We start from the raw sequence: 13,091 nt of genomic DNA on the forward strand, positions 1-13,091 counted from the left end.
GACAGGCAAAAAGATATTCCTTGACCTACACGTGTGAATGGAAGCATCTTAATAAAATCTATCATTTTTATAAAAAACCTTTCCATTTAAAAAGTTTAAAAAATTTATTCCTCACCCGAGGATATGTTTTTAGAGATTTGAGAGATAGAAAGGGAGAGAAATATTGATGTGAGAGAGAAACATAGATCAGTTGCCCACCCCTGCACATGCCCCAACCCAGGATGGAACCCACAACCTAGGTATGTGCCCTGAAACCTTTCGGTGCATGGGAGGATGGTCAGCCAACGGAGCCACCCAGCCAGGACAGAGTTTTCCAGTGTATACATCGCCATGACTCCACAAATCATATTTACAATACGACTGATCAACGCCGCCCCGATCTCAGGGGAAAGCCGCTCTGTCCTCCTTCCTGGGATGCCCGCTCTCAGTCATCTTTCTTGTCTGAGGGGCTCTCCTCGCGGCTCTCGGGACTGACTTTATTACTGGCCGTGGCGGGCGCTGCGGGGCCCTCCTCCGGTAAGGAGAACACGTGGCCGGCCTGCAGTTCCAAGTACGTCGTAAAGATCCTCGCATATTCCGGGTGCTTCAGGGCAAAGCTTTTAAATTCCTCTAGAAGAAGGGAGGAAACCAAATCCAGTTCAATGGAGGCGAAGATTCTTTTGACATATGACTTTAATAAGATAATTACTTCCAACTCCTATTACTCAACCCTCATAAATGTGGACAACGGCTTTGGAAGACAGCGTTTCCATGACCTAGTGAAGTTGAAAGATACGCATGCCCTGGGACCCATTAATTCTACCCCCAGCGCGTAGAGAACCTAGAGAAATTGATGCCTAGCGTGTCCCGGGAGACATGGATGAGAAGTCCGTGGCAACGTGGACAGAGCGCACGTGTCTGTCAACAGCAGCAATGGCTAAGTACATGTTGCCGTATTCGTGGAACATGATGCTGTAAGGCGATGAAAATGAAGGGACAGCCGTGGTGCCAGGATGCAGATGCAACTTAAAGCCTCTGTGCTGAATGACACAAGCCAGATACAAATGAACACCATTTGTCTGAGTCTGTTATATAAATTCCGAAAACTCAGGCCAAACGGAAATGGAGGAGAGTTAATGGAGCTTGTTTAGCAAAGGGAACCTGGTCTTTGAATCAGCTTGCTAGGTGGGTCTATAAACAAGGGATTTTAGCCCAATGTCCTATTTCTATCCATTGATTTAATTTTTAATCCTGTGATAACCAGGAGCCTGCTTCACAGCACATGGGATGACCCAAGAACTCTTGAAGATGAAACCAGTCTTGGTGATGAGGAAGTCGCCAGACTGAGCCCGACTCATTCTTTGCAAACGCAACGGTGTTTGCAGTCACAGACTATTTTATATTCCAGATCAGGCAAGCTATGCATTGTTCCTCTGAACACCCCAAACACAGGTTCCTCTGCATCGGTCTGTGTCAATGACGGAGACACGGAGGACTTAGGTGACTTCTAAGATAAGTGAACTCTGATTTTAAGACTCAGGCTCTGTTCAAAAGATCAAGGCCTCTGTCCTCTTTGGGGATGTCCGTGGCATTAAAGAGAAACTCACTCCTAGAAGAAGCGCTGTGAGCTAACTTTGAAATTGGGCATTAATGTGGCTAATGGAAAACCAAGAATGCAGACCGTTTAAATGATCAACAGTGAGACCGTTGAAAAGGTCACATTTATGATATATTTAATACCTATTCCTTTATAAAGTTATACTTAAATATCCCAGACATTCCTGGGGAAAAAAAAAGTGGACTGGTATACTGTTGGGAAAAGGGAGATATTCTGAAAAGAAAAAAGTTGAACTCCCCCAAACAATGTAGGTTTTCCTATAAAATTATTAAAACCAACAGGCAAAATGATGACTACTGACAAAGAACCTTTAGTATTAGCTTCCATTGAAATAGCAATTGCAAATAGTTTTTCCAAATTTGGTAGTTCAGAGGAATAGAGAGTCTTATGTATGAAAGAAAAATGGTCAGGGGAGGAGTATGCATGGGGTTTCTGACTCATAAGTTCTATCTCAGTATATACTTCCCCATTCCCTCCTTCCCTCCCTCCCTCCCTCTCCTTTTTTTTTTTTTTCTTAAATGAACTCGCTAGAGTAAGTGTGCTAGGCACTTAATTACCTAAAATAAAGGGCAGCCAAAATGACAGTAACACCAGAGTAAGAGAAATTTGTGATCTCACTTCCCCACCCCATAAAAGTGAAGCCGAAACTCTTTGGACTCATTGAAGAGGCGTCCTCTGCCAGCCTCAGGGAGAAGCCTGGGGAGCCCACGCCGGCCTGACGTGTGACGTCTGTGAGCCCGCCCACTGGCCACGTCAACACTAAGGTGGTCTCTGCTATGGGGTGTTTCTCGATGACCGCACTGTGAAACCGGTGGAAACGGAGACACCATCCTTCTGCCGGTGGGACTTGTTCTGATGTGTGGTCTTGAGCCATTAGGAGAAAGGCCGGTCACGGATGGACCAACCTGCCATTTGGCCAGAAGGCCTCCCCCCCATCGTCCCTCCCTCACGGGGGTGCCAGCAGCAGGACATGAGGCAGCGAATGTGAAAGCTTACGGAAGCCGCTAACAGTAGCCATCACCAGGTGGTTTAGCTATGACCATTATGGTTGGCACCTCAGCCCACATCTCTTTGCAGTGGTTCCCATCCAGTTGGGTTAACTTGCTTGCACTGTGTGGCCACGCTGACAGCAGATGGGACAAGCCCTCCGGGAGGGAGGGCAGCAGACAGGACAAGCCCTCCGGGAGGGAGGGCAGCAGATCTGAGCGATGGGAGAGGCGCTTGGGTGTGGGGGTCAATGGGGTGGGTTCTACAGCCAAGTGGTCTTGGTTTTGGAACCCTGGCTCTGATATTCTCTAGCTGGATGACCTTACGTAAGTTACTTACATTCTTTGCACCCCAGTAAAATAAGAATGATAAAAGGTACGGATGAAATAGGCTTGCTGTAAATAAGTGAGTTAATCTGTATACAATGTTTGGAAGACTACGTAGCATATGGTAAATCCTCATTAATTAGCTACTACTACCACTACACTACCACTGCTAGTACTATCATCATCATCTCTATTGTCAATACAACTAGTGGAAGGCAACAACACTCTTGTCTTGAGGGTCACTCCACAGTCCGGATGCCCTCCTTGTAAACTGAGTCAGGCGCCAATTGCCTACTCACCATAGGACACAGAATCGCCCTGGGCTATCTCCTTGAAGAGACCAGAACCGTCCAGGTCGGGCACCCCGAGGGAAGCCTGCAGAATGGTGGAAAACTCTTCCTCTGAGATGTAGCCGTCCTCATCAAGGTCAAAGAGCTGCAGGAAACAGAAAAGAAAAGGGAGGAATAATCTCGGGAAATAAACTCTTGAATAATGCAAACATTACTCATGCCTGGACCAGGGATACGTTCCTGAAGAAAGCAGGGTGTCTGTGGCCCTCGCCACACGCCTAGGTGAGTGGGGGGAAGAGACAGAATAAAATAGGGGCCACCACAGTGCAAAGGACAGAAGGACATGGGAGTCCCGTGGAGGTGAGAAAGAGGACACCTCTCTGGAGAGGTCAGGGAAGGCTGGACAGAGGAGGTGACATGTGAGTTGAGTCTTAGAACCTCAAGAGACGTTCCCGGAATATACAAGGACTGGCGGGGAACTGCCTGGGGCTCAAGTCAGGAGACTGAAGGACAAGCAGGAATCAGCCCATGGTGGAAATGTAATGGCTCACCTGACCCTGTAGGAGCATGTGGCTGGGAATGTGGTGTGGTCACATGTGAACTGACAGACCTCTTTGAGGCAGAGTGTGGAGGTGGGAAGCAGAAGGTTAATAAAACTAGAATCAGGAAAACCAGTTAAGAGTCTGGGGTGGAAAAGCAGGAAGGACACAGGAAGGGGAGGAATTGTAAGGAAGCAAAAACAGGGCTTGCATATCGATTAGAGGTCAGTATGAAAGAATGGAAGGATTTTTTTTTTTTAAGTCAAGTAGCAGAACAGAAACACTGATGGATAACTAACTAGTATTCCATATTCAAAATCCTCTCCTGGGCATTAAAAAAAATTAATAATATAAGTACTGACTCTGTGCAGGCACCGCTCAAAAGTATTCAAATCCTTTTACCTGAATTAACTCATTTAACCCTTACAATAGTCTTGGGTGTGGGTGGTGCCATTATCAGCCCCATCTTACAGATGAGAGAGCTGAGGCCCCAGGTAACGTTCCCAAGATCAAGCAACTCCTACGCGGCAGAGCTGGGATCCACATCCAGGCAGATAATACCTAGAGCTGCTGTTGGTAAGGTTTCCACTTCTGACCAAATGCAAGATCAAGAACAAGAAAAAACAGGACAGCTAGACATGAGGCAAGGTGTGCTAATCATGAGGTGAACTACAAGCAAATACACGGTCGTGTTGTAATTGCCCGTGTAATTCCAAGTTGTAATTTGCTGTCCCAGCTGAGAAAGCGCTGACTTCCAGTTCAGTTTCTACCTCTGAGCCCCTCCTGGCAGCCAAGACAGTTGGAAAGTGAAAAGTGAGTGAGCATTTGTTTTCCCAAACTGTAGCCTCAGGGCCCTTTAGAGTCTGAGACCTCAAAAAAATAGTAATTGCCAGGATTCAGACCCGCTGCCCTCCTGCAAGCTCTAAGCTTTCTTCAAAGGCTGACCATCCTAACCAGTCCTCGCCCACTCGCCGAACAGTCCAAGTGGTTGCCACACTTGGTCTTTGGTGGCTCTCACTGCCCAAACTGTAGCCTCAGGCCCTTTAGGGTCTGAGACCTCAAAAAAATAGTAATTGCCAGGATCCAGACCCGCTGCCCTCCTGCAAGCTCTAAGCTTTCTTCAAAGGCTGACCATCCTAACCAGTCCTCGCCCACTCGCCGAACAGTCCAAGTGGTTGCCACACTTGGTCTTTGGTGGCTCTCACTTCCATCCGAGTCCCCTTCATGGGTCCATCCTGGGGACTTTGACTTCCTCTCCATCTGTCTGTTGTCACGCTACCCTAGATCGCCCCCTTCACTAAAACACTCAGTTTCCCTCAATTACTCCCAAAAGTCTTCCTGCTACAAAATTCCCAGATCTAACGAACGTAAATCCCAGGCTCTTGTCGGAAGTTTAACATCCAAGTTTCCTCTGGGGGTGTGATAGCTCCCCGTCGCACAGAAGACTGGAACAGTTAACCAGAACATCCTGTCTTTCCCAAGACATGGCCCAAGACCGTGCGGACCCTCCCTGGAACGGGAGTGACGAACAGAGCTGGAGATGGCTCATGCTCACTGAAGTGCCCGGGGGAGGAGGGCAGGGACGTTCCTGGAGCCGACGGGCCGTCACGACGGCTCCCTCAGCCAGAGTCCGTGCCCACTGCTACAGCTGAAGCGCTCAGGCCAATATGCTATGCCTACAGGTCACTGTGATGGTGACATGAGATCAAAGACGGGACGTCACCTGTGAAGTGCTGCCCACATAAAAGAATGTGAATGGATCATACATATACATAAACATCTATACTAATAAAAGGGTAACATGCTAATTAGACTGGACATCTTCCGGACATCCTTCCAGACAAAGCCATGGTGGCGGGGCCGAGGCAGAGGCAGTTAGGGGCGATTAGTCCAGCAGTGGAGAGCAGTTAGGGACAACCAGGCCAGCAGGAGAGGGCAGTTAGGGACAACCAGGCCACCAGCAGGAGGCAGTTAGGGGCAACCAGGCTGGCAGGGGAGGGCACTTAGGGGCATCAAACAGGCAGTCAGAGTGGTTAGGGGTGATCAAGAAGGCAGGCAGGTGAGTGGTTAGGAGCCAGCGGTCCCGGATTGCGAAGCAGGTGGTCCTGGATTGTGAGAGGGATGTCCGATGGCAGTCAGACATCCCCCGAGGGGTCCCGGATTAGAGAGGGTGCAGGCTGGGCTGAGGGACACCCCCCTGCACAAATTTTGTGCACCAGGCCTCTAATATATATATGGATCCACATCCAGGCAGATAATACCATAATATATATAGTATGCCAAAATATTTTCAAACACATCCGAGAAGGTTAAAAAATAACCAATACAAAGCATGACCCTTGCCTTACTGAAAAAATAAAAAAAGCTAATTATAGTTTTAGGTCCCCCTTTCCTCACCCTGCCCCCCAAACCAAGGTCTGGGCCAGACAAAAATCTCAAGACTTCTCTATAAACAGTAATTACTGTGACGAGGGCCACATTTTCTATCAGGTCTTTCATTGGTGAACCCCAAGTGCACATCTGGCCGACTACACTTATAATTACGCATACGTTCCCAAAACAGAACCAGAAATATCTGGACCGGAATAAGTGAGCCACGGGTATAATTTTAGGTTTCATGATGAATAAGTCTGTAAAAGCCAAAAGCATTCCCCTTGGAAGGAGTTCTGGCCCTTGCCTCCTGCTGACCATCTGCTCAGCATCCACCACGTCGGTCCCTCGCAGGCCTCCCAGTTAACTCGGTTCACACCGATCGGACATAAAGAGGAAACCTGAACCTGCGGACTCCTCGGCCCAGGAGGGGAGACCCGGACATTTCTGAGGCTCTCCCTGGGGGTCTCTCAGAGGCGAGAGGACTCGGGCAGGAAGTCTTTCTAGATAAGAGAGGCGGGGACTTGTTGGGGTCCCGGGGGAATCATCTTCTCAGAGAAAACCAGGAAGGAATGAGAGGGGGAGACAGGGATAGAGAAGGCCCCCCAGCTATCACCGTGGGCAGACGGGGACCACGCGGCCGAATGGTGAGGTCAGCGCCAGGAGGGCGAGACAGGAGGGGGAGGGAGTTAGGATTGTGAAGGGAGCGCCCCCTCCCCATTTAAACACTAACTAGATGCAGCCCCTTTCAACTCAGAAGAACCAAAAACACACGTTGGGAATGTATTCTTCCATCTCTCTCTGTTTTTAAATTTTTTAATGTTTTTTATTGAGTTTAGCGAGAAGGGAGAGGGAGAGAGAGAAACATCAATGAGAGAGGAGCGCCCCCTCCCCATTTAAACACTAACTAGATGCAGCCCCTTTCAACTCAGAAGAACCGAAAACACACGTTGGGAATGTATTCTTCCATCTCTCTCTGTTTTTAAATTTTTTAATGTTTTTTTTTATTGAGTTTAGAGAGAAGAAGGGAGAGGGAGAGAGAGAAACATCAACGAGAGACACATAGATCAGGAGCCTCCTGTACCCACCCCGACTGGGCCTCAAACCCACAACCTGGGCCCTGAGGACACTCCAACCAACTGAGCCACGCTGGCCAGGGCTCTCCCATCTCTTTTTTGCACATGGAAGCGATGGATGAAGCCGGGGTCCCCATAATTGAAACCCATGGGGACTGGGCACATGGTCTTATTCGTCTGTCCCCCAACACTGCTGTGAGAATACATGTGATACCACAGGAGAACACGGAGGGGGGACCCTGGGACATTTTGGATGGGTTCACCTGGGACCACCCCAACAAAACCAACCCCCTCAGGAAAACACCTTTAACACGACCTCGGATACACAGAGTGAGAGGCAAGGACAGATCCCAACTTCCCGAGGGAGGGAGCAGGATGGCTAGCGACAGGTGATTATTTATTAACCTCACGTCGGGGCTTGGCAAGAGGGAGGCAGCAAAGAGATAATTTTTTAAGCTAATTTGTGAAACCGCCTGCTCTTCGGCTGCGACGCCGAGACCTGGGCCGCTGCCAGAGACCTTTGCGCTTCGGCGGGTGCTTGCGTTTCTCTCTTCTCAGCAGCAATGGTCTTAATCGCATTAGCCCTGTCACTGCAGATCTCTACACCGCGTAACAGATCCGCCGACTTTCAAATAATGCACTTAGAGTCAACACCTGTTTGTGGGGCAGCGCGAGACGCGCTCAGCGGGGCTGACAGTACCTTGAAGGCCACCTGGATGATCTCCTCCGTGTTGGCGGGGTTGCACAGCACAGCCAGGCCGATCACGTACTCCCGGAAGTCGATGCTGCCGTCGTGGTTCTGCGAAGGGACGGGAGACATCAGTGAGCAGGGCCGCCCGCCGCCCTGCTGCTCGGTATAGCCCGCAGGTGAAGGTCGCGTCTGCCGGCAGCTCAACACCATCGTGAGCTGAGCCGACTGGAAAAAGAGTTTGTGCGGAGATGGAACAGCAAGCAGGCCCCCCCCCCGCCCCCCCGCCATTCCTCGTTCACGAGGAAGAAGATGGTATGTCCGTTTAGCAGCAAATACAAACATGTTATCACCAAGGCTCCCTCTGAGGGGCTCCACGGCACCCAGCGTGGTTCTTTTTTAAAAAAATATATATTTTTATTGATTTCAGAGAGGAAGGGAGTGGGGGAGAGAGATAGAAACATCAAGGATGAGTGAGCATCATTGATCAGCGGTATCCTGCACGCCCCACGCTGGGGATCAAGCCTGCAACCTGGGCATGTGTCCTGACTGGGAACTGAACTGTGACCTCCTGGTTCACAGGTCGACACTCAACTATTGAGCCATGCCGGCGGGGCCCAGCGCAGTTCTTGAGCTCAGCCTGGCCGGAGCCCCTCTGAAGGCAGGACCCAGGACTTCCATCCCACGGGGGGCTGAAGCACACCCTCCACCAGGGAGGGAGGCCCTGCCACGCTGGCCCGCCCCAGTGGGTCACTAAAGGGTCACTAAGCAACCCTCCACCTGTAGGCAATGGAAGGAGGAGGAAAAGGGCAAATCGAGGCAACAATCACAGCAACGTTCTTTCCTCTTTCCAGCCCGGATCTGCAATAAGCCAGCAGCCAGGGGGCGAACCTGAGCTCCCTCCGTGGCCCCTCAGGGTGCCAGGCCCCAGGAGATGCAGCCTCCGGACACACCTAACCTGACACTAGGGTCTACACAGCCCACGAGGTGTTGTTTCATGAGGGCCACGCTGGAGAAGGGGTCGGCCATGCTCACCCAGGCTGACTGAAGGCAGCCTTTCCCTGCACATCAAGGCCTCGCCTAGACAGGAACTGTGCAAGGACAAAATGGGCAGAGAGAAGAGAAAAGAGAGAGAGAGAGAGAAAGGGGGAGAGAGGGGCAAGGCAGAGAGGGAGGGAGGCGGAGATGGGAGAGAGAACTAGGAAGGAAGGAAGGAAGGAAGGAAGGAAGGAAGGAAGGAAGGAAGGAAGGAAGGAAGGGAGGGAAAGGAAGGGGAGGAAAAAGGAAAAATGAGATGGGAGAGAGGGAAGGAGCGGGGAGGGAGGAAGTAAGAGAACCTTAAACGCACTATGACTACCATCCCAGGTGTTAGAGTCATTTTGGCAAAGGAAGGAAGGAAGGAAGGAAGGAAGGAAGGAAGGAAGGAAGGAAGGAAGGAAGGGGAGGAAAAAGGAAAAATGAGATGGGAGAGAGGGAAGGAGCGGGGAGGGAGGAAGTAAGAGAACCTTAAACGCACTATGACTACCATCCCAGGTGTTAGAGTCATTTTGGCAGCAGAATCGTCCAGGGATGAGTTCCCAGATAAACAATGAACTAGTAGCAATACGGCTAGGGCGGGACTTGATGAACTAACCAATGTTTGACATCAGTGAGAGTGTGAGCTTACACAGAACAGAACCGGCCCTGCAGCAGCCAACAGAGAAAGCCTTGCGTCGTGAAGACACGCTACAGGCACACAGGGGCATCAGTATGCAACGTCAGTCCCTGCTCAGTTCCTCAGGAGGGTGAGGGAGGAGGTGTTCTGTTTACCCAAATATCCCTTAGGAGTGCATGTCTACTCACGTACCGATTGTAGGATCAATTTCCTAGGAGTCAAATTGTTTTCCAGTGGTTCTCAACCTTCTGGCCCTTTAAATACAGTTCCTCACGTTGTGACCCAACCATAAAATTATTGTCGTTGCTACTTCATAACTGTAATGTTGCTACTGTTATGAATCGTCATGTAAATATCTGATATGCAGGATGGTCTTAGACGACCCCTGGGAAAGGGTCGTTCGATGAGCAAGAACCTATCTAAACCCATTGCCTTACAACCCCACGCTGTACCCCCATCACATCTGTGAGTCCGTACAGATCCGGTATCTCCCAAAGCCGACACACAAACCACTCACAAGCCTTAGCACTACAGATAAACCTTGGAAATCAGTAATTCTAAGAGCATTCCAAGATCAACAGGTACATCCAAACATATTTCTAAGACCCCACTATGGACGAGTTGTGCAATCCACCGAGGCTGCTATAGAAAATCAACATTTACAAGTAGATGCACTATTACTCACAAAATATTTTGAAAGTGCCCTTTAAAATAATGTATGAATATTGACTATGTTCGGTACGGAGCACACAGTAGTTTTCCTGCCACAAGTCGCAGAATTCAGTGGATTAAATGGAGATGAAGGTGTTTTTCAAAATCATCTGGGGTATTTTGAAATTTAAAAATATAGAGGTGCAATTTCACGTGTTTTTTTTTTTGAATCCATGAATGGTATTTCCACCTTACTGTATTGATTGCACTGCTTGATATTAAAAATTTTAAAATGATGGGATGGAGTTACAGGAATGAAAGGCCTTCATCTTAGGCTATAGGTATGCTCCCATGTAGAAATGGCAAAATTAAAAAATATATATATCTATCAGGTAAATACTCCCTCTTACATTGAAAATGTGCCTTTAAAACATCAACTATTGGATGAAAACTAAGAAACCTATTTTATTTTTTTAAACTTTTTGTGTTGATTTTAGAGAGAGAGGAAGGGAGCGAAATATCCATCGGCTCGCCCCCTCCTGGGGATTGAGCGCACAACCTGGGCATGCGCCCTGACCTGGCCCCGATCTGCCCCTTCCAAAAACGCCTTGGCAAGAAACATGCTTCCCGTTGAACGAGAGGGATGAAGAGAGCCGAAATGGAGCCCGCCGAGCTCCTGGGCGGAAGAACTGGCTTTTCTGTCCCTGCCTCCGCTGCACCACGCCCCGCGGCCCACATGCGGCCCACATGCCATGGCTCACCTCCCACTGAAGTTGCCTGAATTCCACTAGGTCCTAGCACCTGCCATTTTTAGGGAGCTCTTCTGATAAATATTCCTCATCTATAATAATAAAAGCATAATGAAGGGAGCGAAATATCCATCGGCTCGCCCCCTCCTGGGGATTGAGCGCACAACCTGGGCATGCGCCCTGACCTTTTGGTGCATGGGACGATGCCCAACGAACAGAGCCACACCGGCCAGGGCAACACTAAGACATTGAATTACTCGTTCTCTGCCAAAGATCTGGTTACTCGGACAAATCCAGAGTTTGGACGGAATGTTCTAGCATCCACACTAGAGACGGAGGTTATTTGTACAACTTTTAAACCTTCGTTCGTATAAAATGTGTTTGTATAAATCTACAAACTTTCCTATTCTCTGAAGAGAGCAGAAAGGAGGAACACGTAGGTGACTTCAAGCTCTGCCCGTGCCTGCGGGAAGGGACTCACAGGAGCAGGGAATCCCTTCCCTTGAGGAACAAGAGAAAGGCTTCCTGCCACCCGCAGTGGGAGATCCCTGTCTTAACTTTTAGAAAACATTTAACACGAACTGAGGGGGGTGGGGGGGACCGTGCGGCTACACTGCCCTCTCCACAGCCATCGCGCGAAAGGTTGAATTACAGCTTCATGTTCTGAGCTCCGACAAGGCTGTGTTCCTGCCCCCGGGCCTGACGCCTCCGTAAGCTCACCCTGAGATAGAGACCCTGACATCACCATGGCTGCTGGCAGCGGCCTCACACCTGTCCAGCCACACCTGGTCCGAGCAGCACAGCGGGCCAGGCTTAACTTGCAGGTCCCCGAGGAACGTGGAAGGGACCCGTGTGCTCGGCCCGGGGCGGAATCACATGCGTGTGGTTTCATACATGTTACGTGACGGAGATGAGGCTGAGGGCTGGTCACGGGCCAGTGACATCATTTCCACAGTTACAACTTTCCTCTAAGGGAGTCCAGGGGGGAAGGAAGAATTCACCTTCCAACTCAGGGGGGTCCTCCAAAGGGGCCTGGGAGAGGGAGGAGACGAAGGCGGGAGACACAGGCGGGGGACCCACTGCAGAGCAGGCGAGTGAACCGAGGCCGAGTCTCCACGCGCGGACTGTGGACTCTGCCCATGCCGCCATCACCGCCTGACTCAGGATGATAAAGGCCAGCCAGGGGCCACCCCCCAGGAAGGCACGGCGGGGGTGTCTTCCTTCTCCGGACACAGGCAACGCCGACCCCCTGGCTGGGCCTTGGTTTCGGCTGAGACATTTGCAAACTACCGTGTGTGGCAGCCTTCCTTCAGAGCTGTGGCCGTGGCTCTCGCTGCTTGTTAGAATCACGAGGAAGCTGGAGAGATGCTCATCTCTGAGCCCCACCGCTACGGGTTCTTAGTGAACCCACTGGAGGGGGACTCGGGGACCAGCCCTCCTCAGGAGCTGCCCCGTGAGTGCCCATTTCAGCCAGGGCTGGGAACCTGCACGGAGGAGCTGTGGCACTGATATATAGATTTACAGAAATATATACATCTCTGTGTGGCTCTATGTATCATAGAACTGATTACGGTTGATGTAAGTTTTCCTTTCTTTTTTTTTTTTTTCCTCTCGTTGCTTGCTTTTTTCCCTGCCTGGTTTCCAGAGAGGAACAACAACAACAACAATAATATTCCTTGTTCCAGAGCAGGGCAAGACATGACAAGCGCTGGCTGGGAGCCGGGCACGCCTGAGCTCGTATGAAGGCCACGCCAGAGGGATCATGCTGGTCCTTACGGCCGCCAGAGACATTCTGGCTGCGGGTCCGCCCTTCCACCCCCCACGCCCCAGACCCGCTTTACAGATGTAATGAAACCCAACCAAATTGCTACATGCTTTTTCCACCGCGAAAGAATTCTAGAACTTGAGACAGTTGCTCCACCATAAAAAAAAGACTACTACCCTTCTATAAAACAGCCTCATTCCCCAGTCCTGAACCCGTTTCTGTAGCTAAACAGGTTTCAAGGAAAGCATTTTCCAATTTATTTACACCATGGAAATGCCAGATGTTACATTAAGAGGAAACACAGATTTTGAACATCCCTCCTCCTCACCTTTTTAGAGCGGGGAAAAAAAAAAAAATTCCCGAGGGCTTTTTTTGATTGATTCCAAATGTTTTTCAAAA

General features: G+C 49.9%; 1 protein-coding gene across 1 annotated transcript in view; it reads right to left on the reverse strand.

The window, feature by feature from the left end:
• Positions 1-233: 233 nt before the first annotated feature.
• The window catches only part of LPCAT2 (lysophosphatidylcholine acyltransferase 2), a 57,855-nt gene continuing 44,997 nt past the window's right edge, over positions 234-13,091 (reverse strand). Inside the window, exons 12-14 of the mRNA XM_005865282.2 lie at positions 7,886-7,984; positions 3,210-3,345; positions 234-609 (exon numbers count right to left, since the gene is read on the reverse strand). Of these exons, the coding sequence (XP_005865344.1) occupies positions 425-609; positions 3,210-3,345; positions 7,886-7,984 (420 nt within the window). The 3' untranslated portion in view covers positions 234-424. The remainder of the gene's footprint in view (positions 610-3,209; positions 3,346-7,885; positions 7,985-13,091) is intronic.

This window comes from Myotis brandtii, unplaced genomic scaffold (assembly GCF_000412655.1).
Source record: "Myotis brandtii unplaced genomic scaffold, ASM41265v1 scaffold2022, whole genome shotgun sequence".
Classification (NCBI taxonomy): Eukaryota; Metazoa; Chordata; class Mammalia; order Chiroptera; family Vespertilionidae; genus Myotis; species Myotis brandtii.